At 36.3% G+C, this 19,485-nt stretch overlaps 1 protein-coding gene across 13 annotated transcripts in view; it reads left to right on the top strand.

The window, feature by feature from the left end:
* CCDC171 (coiled-coil domain containing 171) overlaps positions 1 to 19,485 on the top strand; it is a 509,668-nt gene that overhangs the window by 347,962 nt on the left and 142,221 nt on the right. For 12 of the 13 annotated variants that reach the window (XM_072655937.1, XM_072655913.1, XM_072655979.1 and 9 more), the window contains one exon: positions 13,100 to 13,231. The exons of the other annotated variant lie outside the window; for it this stretch is intronic. In XM_072655937.1, the coding sequence (XP_072512038.1) occupies positions 13,100 to 13,231 (132 nt within the window). The remainder of the gene's footprint in view (positions 1 to 13,099; positions 13,232 to 19,485) is intronic. 13 annotated transcript variants of the gene reach the window in all.

Raw genomic sequence — 19,485 nt, 5'->3', positions numbered from 1 at the left:
AGGGAATTTTTAAAACACTGAGGCAGAAGTGGACTAATCACTTTCACTTGAAAGCATCATTGTTTTTGATCTATGAACAACTTTCTCGTAACTTGTCTTTCAACCCTAATACAGAATGTTTTGAGTCCTTTGATTGTAGAGTGCCCCAGTCGTGAAGAACTGCCAAATGTTGTGATGTTGAAAAAAAAAAATAGCGCACAGATAACAAAACCATTTACATTGTAGAAGAATATTCTTGTGCATCTGAATCAGCTGAAGCTTGGCCATCAACAAACATTTATTAAAGGCCTCCTGTGTGCCAGGAACTATGCAAGGTACTGAACCCAGAAATCAAAAGTAAGATTGTCTAATTAACTCAGCTCAATCACTATAGAAAAATATGAAAAAGATATTCCTTCCATGACTGAATCCTGAGCTTGGTTTAACTCACTGTATATTCATTCGTTCATTTATATTATTAAAATAATAATAGCTAGCATTTGCATAGTACTTTACTGCTGCAAAGTGCTTATCCTTACAGCAGCTCTGGGAGCGAGGTGATGTGATTATCCTCATTTTACAGATGCAGAAATGGAGGCAGACAGAGGGTAGGTGGCTTGTTGAGGGTTACTTAGCTGGTAAATATTTGAGGACAGATTTAAACTCAGATTTTAATGACTCCAGGCTCAGCATTATCCATTGTACCACCTAGCTCCCTATTTGTAGTATTCTCTCATAATTTCCAATTTATCCGGTATCAATTAAGCCGCCATATTTGAGACACTGTTATTTAGTGGAGATGATTCAAAGATTATGTCTCTGCCCTCTGGGAATTTATGATCTAAAAAGGGGAATATGATGTTTTTATAAGATTTTACATTGAAAGGGACTTTAGTGATCATTTAATCGAACTCCTTTATATTATAGGTGAGGAAACTGAGGTCCATAGAGGACAAAAAAAAATCTGTTTCTGTTCAAATAGAAAATAACAGAACTAGAATCATAACCCAGGGCCATGTAATTCCACATGCATTGTTCTTTCTGCTTCATGCTAATACCTTCTAACCAGATAGCTGATAGATACAAATCATTAGGCAGATCTGAAGACAAAGAGATCACTTTTAGTTAGGACCACTTAGAAAAGGCTTTGTGGAAAAGGTGATTCCTGAATTCCCTTTAAAGCAATGGAAGAGTTGTAATAGGCAGAGATGAGGAGGGAGGGTAAGCATCCTCTCTCCCCTGTGCCCCCAGGTTCACTTTTAGATGTGACAACCACTGGTAAGTCACTTACTTGCTATAGGATATGGCAGTAGGGCTTCTGGATTGATGAGCTTATTCAGTCATGTCTGACTTTTTAGTCATCCTGTTTGGAGTTTTCTTGGCAAAGATGCTGGGATGGTTTGCCATTTTATTCTCCAGCTCATTTTATAGATGATACTGAGGCAAACAGGGTGAAGCGATTTGCCCAGGGTCTCACAGAGAGTAAGTGTCTGAGGCCAGATTTGAGCTTGGTTCTTCCCAACTCCAGGCCCAGTGCTCTATCTACTGAGGGAAGAAACTTTCATATTTTGTCTTTATATCTCCAGTACCTTGCTCATTGCTTTGTACATAGAATACGTGCTTAGTTAAATGTTTGTTGAAGTTGAAATTGGGTCCTGCTCATGAAGGGCCTTAAATACCATGTTAATGATTTATTCCCTATTGAATTAGTAAAACCACAGCCTACAGACCCCAGGAGTTTCTGTTGAGCCCTTGAATCTGATGTTACAAATTTAAGGGACTTGGCTAAAGACATAACGAATACTTTCTTATAATGGGGATAATAATATGGAAAGTAATGTGTAAAAGGATGCTAGATGGTATAGTGAATAGAACACTGGACATAGCCAGGAAAATCTGAATTCAATTCTGGCCTCAGACATTTACGATGTGACCCTGAGCAAGTCACTTAACTTCTGTTTGTGTGTTTCCTCAAGTATAAAATGGAGATAAAAATGTACCTCCCTCTCCGAGTTGTTAAGGGCATCAAATGAGATAACATTTGTAGAGTGCTTTGAACAGTGCCTGGCCCAGAACAGGTGTCGTCTAAATGCATGTTCTTCTTCCTTTTAGTGTCCTGTTGGTTTTCCTATAGGTTATCACAGTAGAGAGAGAAGAGGAAACCCTGAGGCATTTCTAGACTTTATGGAGTAATGTTTTCCCTTTCAACAACAGAATTGTTACCCCTTCCCCAACAGTTTTCCATAAAACAATACAAAATAATTTTATTGGCTTATATTTATTCAAGTTAAATAGAAACTGTATTGTATTTATAACAGAAATATTAAATATATAATAAAATAATCCATAAAATAATGTATATAATATCTGTTGTCACAGGATCCTCAAATCAGATTTAGAAATGTAAATGACTTTCAAGGTTACCTAGTCCTTCCTAGTATATGCTTTATAGTTTATAGAAAAACCTGAATTCTAGAGCCCTGTAAGTCAATATATGAATTCAGGTCCTCTAACTAAATCCAACAATCTTTATTTATTCTCTACCATGTGGCTTCCCAAATTTGAACCTTTAATTTCTCATTCCTCCTCCACTAATCTATAAGCTATCTTCCTAACCTTAGGTCCCTCAAATCAGGGAGAAAGAAGACCTGAAGGTAAGCTTATGTGGCACTTCCTACATCTGCCCCCCTGCTAGGCTCCCTAGCCAGGATCCAGAAACTTCTTTTACTTTTGGAAGAGTGAAAGGCTCAGCATCAGGACAAGGTCAGTGGTGCAAAGAGCAGCATGGGAAACACAGGCAGTGGGTATCCCTCTGTCAGGTACCCACAGGGGCTCATGGGAGCCATCTAGTTGGCATTTGTGCTGTGAGCTTCTACCCTCTCCTTACTTAAGGGGTATCCTTTAACCTTCACTTTACTGAGAGCGGGAAGAGATAAGCTTTCATGGGATCATTGGGGCTGACGTGAGGGAGGGACAGAAACCTGTTCCTACAGCCTTTGACCAGTAAGGACCTTTGACCCTGCTCCCCTCCCAGTTTCATCATTTGGAGAGAATTCATTATATAAATCTTGCTTTTGTTGACTTAGATTTAACTTTTGCTTCGTTTAAGTGATTATGCATCAATGATACTAGAATATCTAGTAATTTTGGTTGTAGTTTCATGTTCTTCCTTCCTGTCTGCCTCCATGTCCTTCAGATGGGCTTTCCCCACACCAGAGACTTAAAAAGCACCATTAAGTGTGTTTCTATGGACTGCTCACTTCAGCTAAGTAATCCAAACGTGACAGGCTTGGGGAGGAGCATGGGACAGCAACAGGAAATCTCTTCAGGCTTTTCTTTTGCTAATTTGTTCTCCACACTGCTGCCTAATTCTTAGTCTGACCCTGCCGTTTGCCTGCTCAGAAAACTCAAATGAAGCCCTCTGACCTCTGGGATGAAACACACCCTTACCCGTTAGGACTTTAAAGCCCTTCACACTCCACATATAGCCTACCTTTTCACACTGATTTTACATTCTTCTTCTTTAGCGACTTTGTATTCCAACCAAAGTAGCGTACTTGGTATTCTCCTTATGCAGCTTTTCCTTTTCCAACTCTGGACCACATTCCCTCTTTCCTTCTGCCTCATAGATGTCCTCTCTTCCTGCAAGGCTCAGTTCAAGTTTTCCCAACAGGTAGCCTCTTCATGTTCTCTTTGGTTCTCAGTACTCTATCTCCAACCCTGTTCCCTCCCCCCTTTTACTGTGTATTTATTTGCTTGTCTGTGTTCAGGTGACTTTTCTGCTGAAGAATGTGCTCTGTGAGGGCAGTGGCTTCTGTTTTCTCTGTATCCCAAGCATCAGGCACAGTGCTTGGTACATGATAGGTAGATGACAGATTGACAGACAGCTTGATAGGTAGGGTAGGTAGATAGGTAGCTTACACTAAGCACTTACTAAATGCATGTCACTGTGCTAAATGATGGGGATAGAAATACAAGCAAATAAAACAATCCCTGCCCCCTGAAAGCTTACATTCTAAAGGGGTATAGCCACCCCAAAAGGGAGCTGGAAAGGGAGGAGCATGGATATTTTCCTGCCGTGGTTTGGAGGTGGTAGCCAGGGAATGATGTGGAGTCCTAGTTCTGGGAATGATCGAGTGAAAGTTTATTTATCAGAAACAAGATTGTTCCACTAGTGGAGTTCAGGTTTCTAGGGAGAGGGGAGGAGGTAAAAACAGCTATTATTAGAATCAGCTAGGGAGCAAGGAAGGGGTGGGAAAATTGGATAGTCCTATTTAATTTGTTATAAAGTGTGGTCTTATGGGAAGTATACTGAATTTAGAATTAGAAGGCTTGGATTCAAGTCTTAGTCTTATCCTTTCTGAGCCACATTTTCTTAAATGCTATGATTCAAAAGATATTAATTAAATTCTTATTGTTTGCTAAGTTCTGAGAATACAGAAATAAAAATGAAAGTCCCTGATTTTTAGGAACATACATTTTATGGGTGATATATAATCTTAGGTAATTATAATAGATAGGAGGTGAGCAGAGTGAAGGAGAGCCTAGATGCAAAGTTTGAAGTGGAAGATAGTAAGTACCATATATAGTGCTGATGCCTGGAAGTATTGGAAACCTGACAGACAGGTGGCACCTGACCTGAACCTTGAAGGAAGACAAGTATTCCGAAGGATTAAGAAGTGGAAAAAATGTATGACCTCACAGGGTTATTGTGTGGAAAGTGGTTTGTGTTTCAAAACTTATTTCATATTTTATGATTTGAAAATAAGATAGCATGTATTAAATCAGCATACATATGCTCTCTCTGTATGTATATATATACATATATAAGCATCTTTTAAGTTTTAGTTTTCAGTGAATTTTAAGAAATACAAAAGAAATAAGCATTATATATAATATTCATGAGGATAATAATATATTTAAAACTGAAAAAGGATTTTCCTTATTTTTTTTTGTGTTACTGCAAACCTATTTTTATTAGTATATAATAAATGACTTTTTGTTAGGGACTCATAAACCTTCAGCTCCCTCCCATTTCACCATTCTGACTTTCTTGATCCTTGTTTCTAAAGATCAGTTGTGCAGGACATACAGGTGTTAGCACAGCTGGCTTGCTGATGACAACTCTGTCCATATAGCTGTCTAGTGTGTCATCACTCATATTGTTCAGTGTCATTCTGACCTAGCCACGCTAAAAATGGTACGTTAGCTCAAGAGGGATTTAAAAACCTTGACAAACTAGAGATAAGACATTGCAGAATGTCATATGCGCATGCTTAACCGTTTCTGGCTTAAAAACTCTAAATAGCTAATTTAAGACTTCGTCTGTCTTCTTCATTTGAAGCAATTTACTTTAATAAAGGAGATATCATTTTGTAGGTGACCATATCGTCACTTAATACATTAGACAGTCTTTTCTTTCTTGGAAATTTTTCTTTTTGCTAGATCAAGGTTGTTAAAATCCATTTTGGGAGCATTTTGGGAGCATACTCCATGGAACATATTCTGTCCCTAAAACATAGCTTTGAAACAGTGATCAGTACTTTAAAGAAAGGGCTTGATCAAGTTAGGATGTTTTCTAGCTTAACAATGGCAAGTTTAGGGGCCAGTTCCTATAATAGGAATACATTTCTGATTTAAAGATCTCACAGCTTGGGAAATTTCCAAAATCAATCTTTGACAGTTATGTGAAGATGATTTTATGTAAGTGGTTTCTTTTACAGTTATGTAATGCATGTGAGGGTGTGTGTGTATGTACGTATGTCTGTATGCACTTATGTGTATGTAAGTGTGAAGGAAACATAAATTTAACTATTGTTAAAATTTAGACAGTGTTTTTTTATCCTTATTTATACTTTCCAAATTAATTCCTTAATTTAAAAAGCAATCACTATTTCAAAATGTCAATTAAATAGCATTTATCATAGATTATTAAAGAACTGTTTTATAAAATTTTAAATATCTTAATTTATGCTCATAAATTTAGGGATATAAATGATTAAACAAGACATATTAGCACTGTTTTAAAGGTAGAGAAAGGGAGGGATCAAGATCTCAAGTAAGTTGTTCTGTTATTAATTAGTGACTGTTTGCCTTGGTTTGTCCAATGAAGGCGTCACTAATACACTGGAAAGATTACTAGGCTCTTTCACTAACTTGAAGAAGTCACTTAATTTCTTGATCTGTATGTATTTGTGTCCGTAAAACGAGGATAGCTAGACCTCAATGAAAAGGTTGTTCTAAGACTCAAAGGAAACGATGCATATGAATATGCTTTGAGAAGTCTAAACCTTCACAAATACAGAATAAAAATTCTTTATACCTAATGATTCCATAAGCATTTTTGTTATTAGCTAGTGAAATTACAGAAGGGTGCTTTATTTGTTCTCTTTTGTTTCTTCCATTTTACTCTCAGGATAAACCAGAAATCCACAGGAAAGGACAGTAGGAAAGAACCACCCGGAGACTCTTCAGGTTTCTCGTCCATTACTGCGCCCACCTCCCACCATTGTACCCTCTCTAGCCCAGGCTAGGTTTCTCTCTGACTTCTTCTAGCACTTGAGGAAAGAAAGAGATCTTCAGGAGAGGAATTCTAAGAAAAAAACCCCAATAACCACTAAGATCATTTAAAACTCTCTAAAGTCCTCTTGTAGACCCTTTTGTTAGACATTCATGGACACGAATTTGGATTTTGACCTGAGACTGAGAACCAGTTCTTTGCAACATGCCTGTTTCTCTTTTTATTTATTTTTTTGAAAGATGAAAAAATTAGCTGAGGCTAGCTGTATTATCCAAGGCAAATTTGTGGAGCATGGAAGTGCCATATAAACATAAGTTACTGCTGTAGTTGTAGTACTAATAGTATTCTCCACAAATGGGTTTCAGTGACTTGGAGCCATACAGTGGTAGTATTAGATATGCAGCTCTTTAAAGAAATAAGAAGGGGAAAGGATTTCAGGAATTTGTTTTCATATTGGTATGGGAATTTAAAAAATTTAATGAAGTCCTAGAAGAGACTTAAAAAGTATCCATGAGGCATTATTACCACTGTGTTCAGAGGATCATAGATTTAGGGCTGATTTAGTGGCCAGTGAAGGCAAACTATTAGGTGGCTATTACAGTAGGTGTGACTAGGCTGTGAGCTGGGTAAGTGGAGACAAATAGATAGATGCAAAAGATGTTTCCTTAGCCTTTATCAGGTCTTAGTCTTTACAGGTCATACCTGCTTACTGTAAATGTTCCCAAGACACTTTTCTCTTATTTTTCTGTTATTTCACTTGGTGATCTTCTTAGCTCCCATGGATTCAATTGCCAATTGTCTGCAGACAGTTCTTATATCTATTTATCTAACCTTATGCTCTGTCCTGACTTCCACTTTCACATCTCCAACTGACCATTGGACAATTGGAACTGGAAGTCTTACAGGAATTTTAAACTCAGTATGTTCAAGGCTGAACTCATTATCTCTTCTCCAGATTTCTCTTCCTAACTTCCTTGTTGTTGTCAAGGGTACTACTGTTGTCCCAGTCACTTAGGCTTGAAATCCCATTGTCATTTTGACTTCTTTACCTCACCTTCCATCTCCAAGTCTACTGCCAAGTCTTGTTTATTGTGCCTTTGTAACATCTTTTGTATATATCCCCTTCTCTCTTTTGGTGCTGTTACTACCTTGACGCAGGCCATCATCATATCATGCTGGAACTATTGTAATAGCCTGGTTGATTTCCTTGCCTCACCTCTTACCCTCTCCTCTACCTTCTCCACTCGGATATCAAAGCGATCTTCCTAAAGTTCAGATATGACCATGTCACCTCTCTTCCCTTCCCCCTATACCCACCAAAATCAATAAGCTCAGTGGCTCCTTATTAGCTATAGAATTAATAAAATCTCCTGTTTGACTTTAATAGTTCTTTATAATCTGCTCCTTTTCAACTTTTCTGGTCTTCTTACATCTTACTCCCCCTCTACATTCTCATGAGTTCCAATGACATTGACCTCCTTGCTGTTCCTCATACAATGCACTGCATATTCCAACTCAGTACATTTTTACAGGCCTTTCTACATGCCTGGAATTCTCTCTCTCCTCTTCTTCCTGACTTCCTTGCTATCCTTAAAATTTCAGCTAAAATCTCACCTTCTAAAAGAAACTTTTCCTGATCCACTTTAATGATAGTGACTTTCCTTTGAGATGAGCTCAAATTTACCTTGTATAGATCTTGTTTATACATTGTTGTTTGCACGTTGTCTTCCCTGTTAGACTGAGAGCTCCTTAGGGGCAGGGCCTATGCCTCTACCATTCTTGGTACCCCCAGACTCAGAATAGTGCCCTCCTCCTAGTAGAGTGTAACAAATGCTTGTTGACTTATCTTGTAGAGACAGAATCTACAACATGGCAACTGGTTGTACTGTCAGTAATCAGAGTACAGTCTAGTGTTCTTTTTATTTTTCAGTCAGTTGTGTGATGATTAAAAATATGTCTGTCTGAAATAATGCTTGGAAAAACTTTGTTCATTGAGGATATTAACAGATTCATAGAATTGATAGACTATTCTTATCTAGATATTTTTGTAAATGGAAAAGTAAGGCTGATAGTTATTGATGTATTTTCAATCCAATTTTTTTTTTTTTTTTTTTTTTGTAAAACTAAGGTCCAAGTTTTTTTCTTGGCCTTTGGTATCTTCCCTTCCTTCATATGTCTTAGGGATCAACCTCTCAACGCATTCAAAACTGTGTATCTCCCACACAGACCTTCGTTGACTCAAGTTTTCTTAAGTACCACATTTTCCTCAAGAATCATATCTGGAACAGTAATAGAAGATTCCAAATGAGGTGGCTCTAATAGAGAAAAGAGTTTGCTTAAAATCTGTACAGATCTTTTGCATCTTTAAAAAAGTCCCCTTTCCTCCCATTTTTCAATGACAACTGCCCACCTAATGACTTTGCTTAATTAGAGTTTGTGCGAAGATAATTTCAAACTTGCTCTTCCTTCTACTGCTTCTTATTGCTTTTACTAGGCCATAATTGCTCATAATCTTACACTATCCTTTTCTGAAGGTTTATAAACAATTTAGTGAAAAATGCCTATTTTCCAGACTGTGATACGTCATTAAATGAAGAACCAACAGAGCTTGTTCATTAGTATATAGATTTTACAAGCCTCCGTAAATGAAGAATGAATTGGGCCCAGAGTTGAACAACAGAAGTGATGAATAGAGGGGTTTGGATTTCTTTTGGAAACTGAAAATCTCTTTGATGACCCTTAACGCTTACCTAGAAAGTAAGGCATGTCAGCATTTTTCTAGTGTTGTTATCGGATTGTGAGGAATGGAACACAGCAGTTTGCAAAGAACTGAAGGTGATGACCGCCCAAAGTCAGCCAACCAATAGACGTTTATTAAGCATCTACAATGTGATAGGCACCAGAGGGCAACGGAAAGGAAAACAATATTATGTGACTTGACTTGATAGGAGGGTCTTCCCTCTGTTGGTGTGGGTCACAGCTTTTCCATACTTCTTCCTGAACCATGGTTAGCTCCATTATCCTGTATGTCTTCTTTAAAAAAAAGTCTCCCTGATGTTCTAATTCTTTTTTTTTACATTTGGTGGTTATTCCAAGCTGATCTCTTTTGATGAATCATAGATTCATTGAGGGTTCTTGTAGTGCTTCTACTGATTGTTTTAAGCAGCAAAATATCATCTTGGGAGAATCTTTTTAGAAGAGGTGTCCTTAACTTGGTGTTCAGTGATAAATTTTTATGGACTTGTGAACTTAGATAGGAAAAAATTGCATCTTTGTTTTCACTAACCTCTAACTAAATATTAGGACTTCCTTCAGTTATTTTGAAATATTCTCATGAGCAGTCCACATTTTTATTAGACTGCCAAAGGATCTATCATGCACACACGCACACAAACACACACACGCATACACATCCCTGAGTTAGACCTTGCACAAGACATTCTTCATGACCATGTTGAAAGAAAACCTTTGTCAAATATATGTTTCCCATTTTTTTGCCGTTTGACACAGATAATCAAAAGATCATTGAATAAAATAATCTCCATGCATTTGTCAAATTATCATGTGTGATATTAACATATACATGAGGGATTTCCTTGTTGGACAAGAGTCTTTAAGGTTGCTTTTTGCTCAGCTGAGTCAAATGCTTTTTTGGTAATCATCAGATAATAAACATCATCGGAACCTTGTACTCCTTCTATGTTTTGTTCAATTCTATGACAGTAAAAATGTTGTCTACGTAATAGAAAATAATTTGTGGGACCTTGTCTTTTTCCTTTCATTTTAATTAATGTTATCTTCTAAGTATTATTTAGCTGCATAAAATTTGAACTTGTCTTAGTTTTTAGGTCTTTGTACCATTATACAATTTTCTTATTTATTTCTCCAGAGTCTTAAAATTTTACTTTCCTTTTTCAAAATATAAAAATTATCAGTTTTATTTCTGAGCTTTTCTTAAAACTTTTTCTATGATGTTTTTGTGAAACTTTTTAGTCTTTTACATTTTTACCAACTTGAAAAACAAAAACAAATATGGTAGTCCTTATATGGTAGTAGAAATACTTTTGGTGTTTATTACTTTAAAGCACATCATTATCTACAATATGAAAACGATCAATTTTACAACTTTTTTGTATAAATATCTTTTAAATTTGTAATTCATGAATTTGTGGCCTTTTTTAGTAAAACAGGAAATGTTGGAGAAATAATTACACTGCTACAGTGTGTTGATTTTATTATCAAATGACATCAAATTCCAGTATTAGTGATACTTAGATACCATTAAAATTTCAGTAAGGGAATGTGCACAATATTCTTTTAGCTACTGTATGCCAGATTTCGTAGATGAAATTTTGGGGCCTGATATTAATCTGGTTGAAGGACCATAAGTACCTGAAATACATTGCGTATTCTACATTGCGTGTGTGTGTGTGTGTGTGTGTGTGTTTGCCAGCATTAGCAATGTGCTTTTGTACTTTGACATCCGGGATTTCCCTGGTGAATTTTGTCACAGAAAAAAGAGAATCATCAATATCGCAGTTAAACTTGACTTTCAAAGCTAATAGTATCTCATTTGGGGACTCAAATTTAATAAATTTTCTTTGATTCTGGGTGAGTTTTTAAACATCAAACAATGAATTGGCCAGGGTGCAGTGAAATATTTAGATCTATTGACTGTAGTTCAGAAGGGTAGAAGGAAAAACACCAGTGGTTTGATGTTGATAAATTCTTAGTACCTTAATCCACATTAATGTTTTCTTTTATCTATGTGCATATTGGTGACAAAAAAGCCAGAGAAGGGGGGATGTTTGTATAAAATGTAAAACTTAAATCAGATATGTTTGTAAATTATCATTTTTGTGTGTTACATTCACTAAGTTTAACAGAACTGTCCATATTGGTGGAAAGCCCTGGAGAATGTTTGTTCCAGGCAAATGTATGTTCTGAACCTAGTACATAGTGTTTTGTGTATGTTGTACCCATACCATTATAAAAATTGTATTATAGTGCATATGTTTGGAAGCCCCAGGTATTGACAAAAACCTTTCAGGTCAACGTGAGAAATATATGAATCTCTATTCCAATAGACTAGCACAGAGAATTAAAGAAATCTGTGTGTGTGTGTGTGTGTATGTATGATGAAACTGGATATTGGTGTGAGATATGTGTGGTATTTATGCAGTTCATCTGTGTAATTAGCAATGTTTTCTGCAGTTTTACAAGGAACCTAAGCAGGATGAAACATAGAATTTTTTTAAAAGATTATATCATTCCTATTAAAAATGGATAGTAGCATATTTAAACTTGTACAAATAAAAAGGGTAACAAGATATTTCTCTGTGGTAGTAGGCTTTTAAAAATAATTTATATTGTCTTCCTATTCAGTATTTAACTATTTCATCAGGTACATTTCTTTATAGTTTTAAAATGTGTATAATGTATGCACCTTTATATGTTAATATATGTTTTCAAAGAGATCCATTATTATAATTTCTCCACCAGCGTGAAATGTTTCTTAAATGTATGTATTTGAAAGGGGAAACATGCTTTAAATATGAAAACTACATTAAATTATGACTATCAATGGTAACTCATGGATCCTAAGTAAAAGTGATATCATCAGTGAATAAAGTTATTAGTCAGTTTGGGAGTTAAAAGCTAAAACATTTAGTATGTTTGCTTTTCTGAGCATTTTACTTGCATTTCTGTGGTCCTCAGTGCATCAGCTATTTTGTTACTAAAGCAATTTCCCACTTATCCAGAAGGTGGCAGTGTGACACCAACTGCATGTGGCTGCGTTATTGGACAGAGAAACAGTGTCTCATATCTGTTGTGTGTTTTTACATATATCTTTGGAATACTTAAAATCAAACTACATAGATTTGGTACAATTGCTACCGGTTTTCTCTCTAGTTTGTACTACTCAGAAAGTGTGTGAGTGAGTTGAGTGCTGTGCATTAAATGGTATCTTGATAAAAATTACCTAGAAGCACCATTTTCTAGGGGAGCTGGTGGTGGAAGCTCACTCTGGGTTTATTTCTGGAAGAACCTTTTCTTTTGTTTTGAGTAGACTTACATTTATATCTGGACCTGTGCTGTAATGAAGTTCTTTCCAAATAGCAGCAACTCTTAATTATTTTGTCAGTGTTGTTAGTATCCCAGCTAGATTAAATATTCTATTAAGAAAAGTAGCAGTTAGAGAACATGCCTTTGTTATCTTTATTTTTATTTTTGCTGCCATTGATTCTTTGTGGGGTTTTTGAAAAGAAGGTGTGTTGTATTTTGAAGCTTAGACTGTTGAAAAAATAATTTGAAACCACTTGATCAGAAGAGCTCCAAGTGACTCCCCTCCTCATCCTCCCCCCCAGCCCCCGCCCCACTTGAGGCAGAAGGAAGATGGTTTTTCTTCTTAACATTCTCCCCCAGCACTCTGAATTAGAGATTTATTTGCAACGAAAAATCAATTAGTCCTAAATTTATTCATGGATTTCAGGTCCAGCGATCAATGCAAGTCCACTCAGTGGGCTCAAGGGGACCCAGTTCATCCCAGTTAATGTGTCTGAAGGGGAATTACCATTGATGCTGTTTTTTTCCCTTTAGGTCAGAGATCAGATCTCGCTGTCACGGACTGCGGCGAGCAGGAATGACTTCACCCTGCAGCTACCCCAGCTGCACCTGGAGACCCTTGCCTTGGAGGGGCTGAAGGGCGGGCCAGAGATTGTAGCATGCCAGGTCAGCGTCTAAATAACCTTGTTTGATAGAGAAGTGTGTAGAAAAAGAAATTGCACTAAATGGTGAGGATGCAAGCTTCAGAGTGTTGTGGTCAGCAACTTAAAGGAAAAGCAAACTCATTTTCTACCACCTACATATTACATTTCAGAAATAATTGAAGTCTTATTTGAAAATTGGTCTATTAAATAATTTGAAAATGTATTTTTACCAAAGAAAACATTCCAAATATATTATAACTGAAAATAATCATTTAGAGATCATTTGTATCTGAGCAAGACAGAACAATGAGACATTATCTCCTAGCTTGTTTTCAATTTATTCATTAAAAAAATATCTTAAATTGTTAGGAAACAGATGCCTAGAAACTTAAAAATGTTAAATCCAAAATATCTTGCCTTAATATTGATTTAATTTAAATTATAATTATTTCTTATTAATAAAGACATTTTTCCTTCCAACCGTAGCTAATTTTAAAAACTACCGTCACAACCACAGAGTATCATTTGTTTACAAAGCCCAAGATACATCCCAAGCCTTAAAACCTGAAACAACAAAAAGAAAAATTTTTAAATGAAGAAATTAAAAAACTCTTCTTTCAGATTTCTAGGAATATGTTTGTTACATGTAACTTTAGACATGTCCTTTTTTAAAATTATGATATGCTTTAAATTATAATGATCTGTTTTTCCCTCAGGGTAAAATTTTTTTAGATAAGAGTCAATACTTTTATTGACTTTTTAATACATAGTCCCATCATTTGAAAATTCTCCAAGGTCTATGCAAATAGCAAGAAGCTATAGATTATATGGTGAATATCACTATGGTTTTAGGAACATATCTAAGAATCCCACAAAACTTTTAAGTGTCTACACCTCTAAATTGCATTTTAGTGTTCCAGCAAATGTGCTTCTATTTTATTTACTTTGTATTTTAATTTTTGACATTATATGATTTTAGTTGGTGTCAGAGATGTATTCTAACAGATATAACAGAATTTAGTTTTTTTAGTTGCTCAGTTCTTTCTTAAATTTAATTTGTCATGAGAATGACCATCACTAACATCCTACAAAGGAAAGTGCTCTTTTCTTTATAAGATATTCTGCTGCTAATGTAAGTACAAAAATATATGCCTGTATTTACAACTGTATAATTTTGCAAATAATCATTAAATATTTCATCATTTTGCTTTCTTAGAATCTTTTGTGGACAAGTATGCTGACTCTGTGCTTTGATTTAACATAAAGTTAAAACACATGCTACCTTCCCCTGTAGTTGTACCGGTCCTCCCCCATCTCCTCCCTCAGGTTCAAATATACACCCCTCTCTTCTTCAGCTTCACTCTTCACTCCCCACCAGCAACTTAGAAATTTGATGATGTAATTATTTATTCATCACTTGCTATGTGGCCCACTGAGGGAGAGGGCCTTTTGGCATCCCTAAATCCACCTCAACGGTGGTTCGTTCTTTCAGAAACATAGAAGATCGCGCATACTCTTCAAGCCCCTACTTGCACACACAGATGCTTCCTCATTCTTCCCTCTTCACCCCCACTCCCACTTCGAACCTCTTGGCTCAGTCGTAGTTTCCTCATAGGGTCAAATTCCTATGCAGAAATCCAGTTTCCAGGGAATGTATATGCTCTTTAAGATTGTTTCCCCCTGTAAATAAGCAGGGAAGACGAATAGGAAGCTTTGTGACCATAATCCCATTAAAATATATTAAAAAGAACCCTACATGCCCAAGGTGTCCTTATTCTATGTAAACAGTAACATTTCAGAAATGTTATTGTTAGAGCTTTTGAATGCTGTCTGACTGAATTATTGAGAAATAACTTTTTAGTAAATGTACTTTTCTCTTTCCATACTATTTATTATAGGTTAGAAATTGGATAAGACATTTGCTAGAAAACCAGGATCATAAAATTTAGGACTAGAAGGAAAATCAGAGAGATTTTGGTCCATGCTGTGGTTGAGGAAACAAGCCCCAAAGGAAGGATGCTGTGACATGCCCAGAGTTCCATAGCTAGCATATAACATGGTGGTCCACACTCACTGCTCCTTTCTCTATGTGCTTGTCTGGATTTGGTGATCGCATAAGTGGTAGTTGCCATTGAACCAAAACTTTTATTTCCCTTCTAAAATGGTTATTCTTGGGAAAGCATAGAATTCGAGGCTCTGAGTTTTATAGATTAGAAGAGGAGAACACCAAGGACCTTGACTTGGGCATCCTTATTAAGCCCTAATTTAAGTAGCCAAAGTGCCAGCTACTTCAGCGCTTTATGAATTTTTATAGGATTTGAATTCTTCCACATCTCAACTTCTAGATGTATCTGTTTATGTACAGTAGTTTAGAATTATATTCCAGTGAACATCACACTTTCATGATCAAATTGTTTGTTTTACTAGCAGGTAGCTTGTAACACAATTTGGAAAAAAGCACCAAGTAATTGTGTAAAGCATTAGTATTATGAAAGACAAGTGCAGACATCCATGCAGGATAAGGGTGGAACAGTACAAAGTCATGAAGCAATTGTGTTCCTCCATTTACGAAATTGTATTGATGCATTTGTTTAGGGTACTGTAGGTCATAGTTTACACAGTTCTGTAGACAGATCAGCAGGCATAGAATAATTCTCTTGGAATCAAGCAACCCTTCAAGCATATTAATATTATTGAATGTTCCCCATTTCCATTTTTTGTACGAAGGACAATTCTCTAGGGAGTGTAACCCTTCTCTGACCATATTCTCTGACTATATTTTGGGGAAATGGACTGCCCCAAGAACATATTGATGAGAGAGGAGCAATGTCTGGTTACTGTGGAAGGCTTTACTAACGGTTCAGACAGTCCTGACTTGAGGTTGAAGGTCCAACAAATATGCTGCTGGTTATGTTCTCTAAAGAAGCAAGCCTGTATTCCTGACGTATTTCTGGATGGAAGGGAAATTGTTGGGTATTACTTATGGAGGATAGGAATGAATGATTAACTCATTCCTTATCTGCATCCAGATGAGGTCATACATGATATGTACTACATTGGAAAAATAGAATGTAGTTGACCCCTTTGATTTTAGGAGGCTATGGTGGATGCACTAAGGTCCAGTAGCATCATTTTCTCATTTCTAAGAGTTTCTCTTACAGCCTATTTGTTTTGTATATTTGGGAGAATGTTTGATTTGGGTTCTTCTCTTCCACATTTTTCCATTTGATTCCCCCTTTGTTTCCTCAAAGGCTTTAAATCACAACTGTTTTGATCAAGGAGAGCATAGCTTATCCCCCTCTTGAAGCTGCCATGTCACTTGATGTGTCAATCAAAGCATGTCTCCTGTGACACAGTCTTTACCAGGGGCTCCAGATGCTGCCTTTGCTGCAGTCAGAGCTCCTACAGGCATAGAAACAAAATCTTAGTGAGACCTTGATCTCCCAAATATCAACACCCTAGGCTGCCATGAGGTACTGGGCTGCAGTTCTTTAAAAGAAGAAAACCCCAAGTTGTAAAAAAAAAAAAAAATGACACCAGTTAACAACCTCAGTTGGGAAGTCCTTTATAAAAAATAATTGCGTCATAAATATCATCAGCTCACTTTTTGTAATACCTTTCAGTCTAGAAAGTCAAGGATTAAATGTACAGAAAGTCATATTTAAACATATCCTTTTCCACTGAACGCAAAGATAATTCTAGTTGCCCACTATAGTGTGCATGGATCTTATCTCATTCATTCACCCCAGTACAGAAGTAATGACGAGTATAGGGATTAAACTTATGACTTTGAAACCTGTATACTCATGTTCTGACCAAGTGAGTTAACCAGACACAGTAGTTGGCATTACCTAAACTGTGCCTGTTCTCAGACAGCATTTCACTCAAAAAGAATAACAACAACGACAAAACCTCTTGTAAAATGCATAAAGATTAGCCCAGCGTTCTGCAGTCCCCCTTTGTAATAAACTATTAAAAAGTTGGGATTCATTATGAAGTTAGTTATATAATAACATTTGAAAAGCCAGATTATTTATCCTAGAGGTAATAATTCTTGTAATCATTAGTAATCTGCCCTATAATTGCATAGTTTTTATTTGGTATGGTTTTTAAATATATATACACATATACATATATATATGTAAAATACAGTTGACTGTTGGAATACAGCAGTTTCTTAAAATAGCCAAATTCCCATCAGCATAGGATTTTTTTCTTGTCCTGTTACTATATTTAGGTAGTTTAAATCATATATATGTATATGACAAAATGGAATCTAAAAAAGTCATCCAACTATGAAAAAATGGTGTCCTATATGTAGCCTATCAAGCATTATTAGATATACTAAGAATTTTAAACATCATTATACTATTTGATATAACAATCTTTGAAAAAAATTACATGAAGTTTCTTTAAACTTTTTTGCATATTCTAAAACCTGAGTGTGGGCAGTTTCACTTAAATATTTGAGCAATTTAGCAATTTTGATTCTACTTCGCATGATGCTAATCATATTATTTATGTGATAATAAACAGTTACTTATTTTCGTTAAACAATAATGTATTCTACTTAAGTGGGTTTTCCAGGTAACTGAAGCTTGCTCATTTTAGCAAATTAAGTTTTAAAATATAAATAATTTTTATCAAAATTTTATAAAATACATTACATATTTCCTCACTTAAACAGAATATATTGAACATATTTTTAACCCTTGATGGCTCAGGATTATTATTACAGCTATTACACTGTACATAGCCTCAAGAGCCACCATAGTGTAGATATTTATTTGCCCCTGTGACGTTTGTAGTCCTATATGACTATTTATTATACATTTTCCTTTTGTTGTCAGATGTCTTTTCCCTCCTGGACCTTGGTACTTTTAGTCTGTAGCCCTAATTTCACTTTCAGTTTTCTATGTTAGAACCTGAGCGTCATCCTTCCTCTCCTTCTAATTCCACTGTCTGGGACTTTTATAATAGCTGATTGCTATAGCCAGTTTTTTTGCTCTTATAACTGTGCTCATAGTTTGTATTGTACAGTTTTGAAGTTTCTGGAGGCCTTATTTTCATTACTTTAAAATATGTTAGAGTAATAATCAATAATTCTGGTTTTGTGACTCTTAGGCCTCTCCTATTAGTTTGAGGAATGCCATTTTTAAAACAGTGTATAATGTCTGGCATTTTTAGGAGTGGGGAAGGCAGAAGTCTGGAGAAGCCAAAGAAATCATGAGAGAGCCCTTGAGCGGATGGAAGTCACTTCCAATGAGGACTTATTTATTTTTCCCACTGGAAATGAAATCAATTAGCTTGATGAAGCTATAGTCATCCCCAAATAAATCCTTGGTGGTTGGTTGGCACCATGGCATTCGTTGTCTCATGTAAATGCTTGACAGCTTCAACCTAAGAATGCCAGGTTGAATTTAAAGAGTCCTGGGTTCTAGGCCTGGATCTGCCACGTGTAACATGTGTGTTGCCCATAGAAAATGTGTTCTTCAGCCACCGAACAGCAGGAAATGTAGGTATTATGTCTGGGTCAGTCTCTTGGGACAAGCCAAAGTTCATGGTCTAAGAGAATCTTTCAATGGGACGAAAAGAGAAATTTTTCACCCTATTATGATTTTGGAGGCCAAAGTTTTAGAAAAGACAAATGGAAAGACCTGAAGAAAGGTGTACTAGTATTGCAGGGAATCATCATTCAGAAAAGCCATATTTAGCTTGTTCTGCCTGGCCCGAAGGGCAGAGGGAGCAGCATGGGGTAGAAGTTCAGAGGAGGAGACTGAAACTGTATGTAAAAAGAAACTTCAGCCCCAAGGTGGGGTGGGTGAGAATGAGTCTTCATACAGAGGCTGGTCATTCCCTTGGCAGCAATGCGTTCAGGGGGCTTTGTGATCAGTGCAATATAGACCAGACGTTCTCTTCCTAAATTTTAGGTTCTGTGATTAATTAACAACACGATCTTGGCCAGATAAGTCTCTCTACTTCCCTCTGTCTTAGTTTTTTCATCTGGTGATATGAGGGGATGGGGAGAGATAGTTTTTACAATCTCTTTCAATTCTAAGGCCTTATGATGAACATTTCTGCAGGGCATGAAGCATGACCACAAGGCATACTAATGCTTGGTATTTCATATGGTTAAAAGACAATTTGAGTATTAGTTTCATGACAATAAGTTAACATTTGTTTCCATTAGCCTTAGGAGAATAAATACACTTGCTAAATAGCTCGGAGGGAGAGAGAGAAAGCTAGCATATGTGCATATGTAATACTTATATGTGC

The sequence above is a fragment of the Notamacropus eugenii genome, chromosome 1, assembly GCF_028372415.1.
Source record: "Notamacropus eugenii isolate mMacEug1 chromosome 1, mMacEug1.pri_v2, whole genome shotgun sequence".
NCBI classification, from domain to species: Eukaryota; Metazoa; Chordata; class Mammalia; order Diprotodontia; family Macropodidae; genus Notamacropus; species Notamacropus eugenii.
The sequence above is the reverse complement of the archived record's forward strand: the minus strand, read 5'-3'. Positions and strand labels throughout refer to the sequence as shown.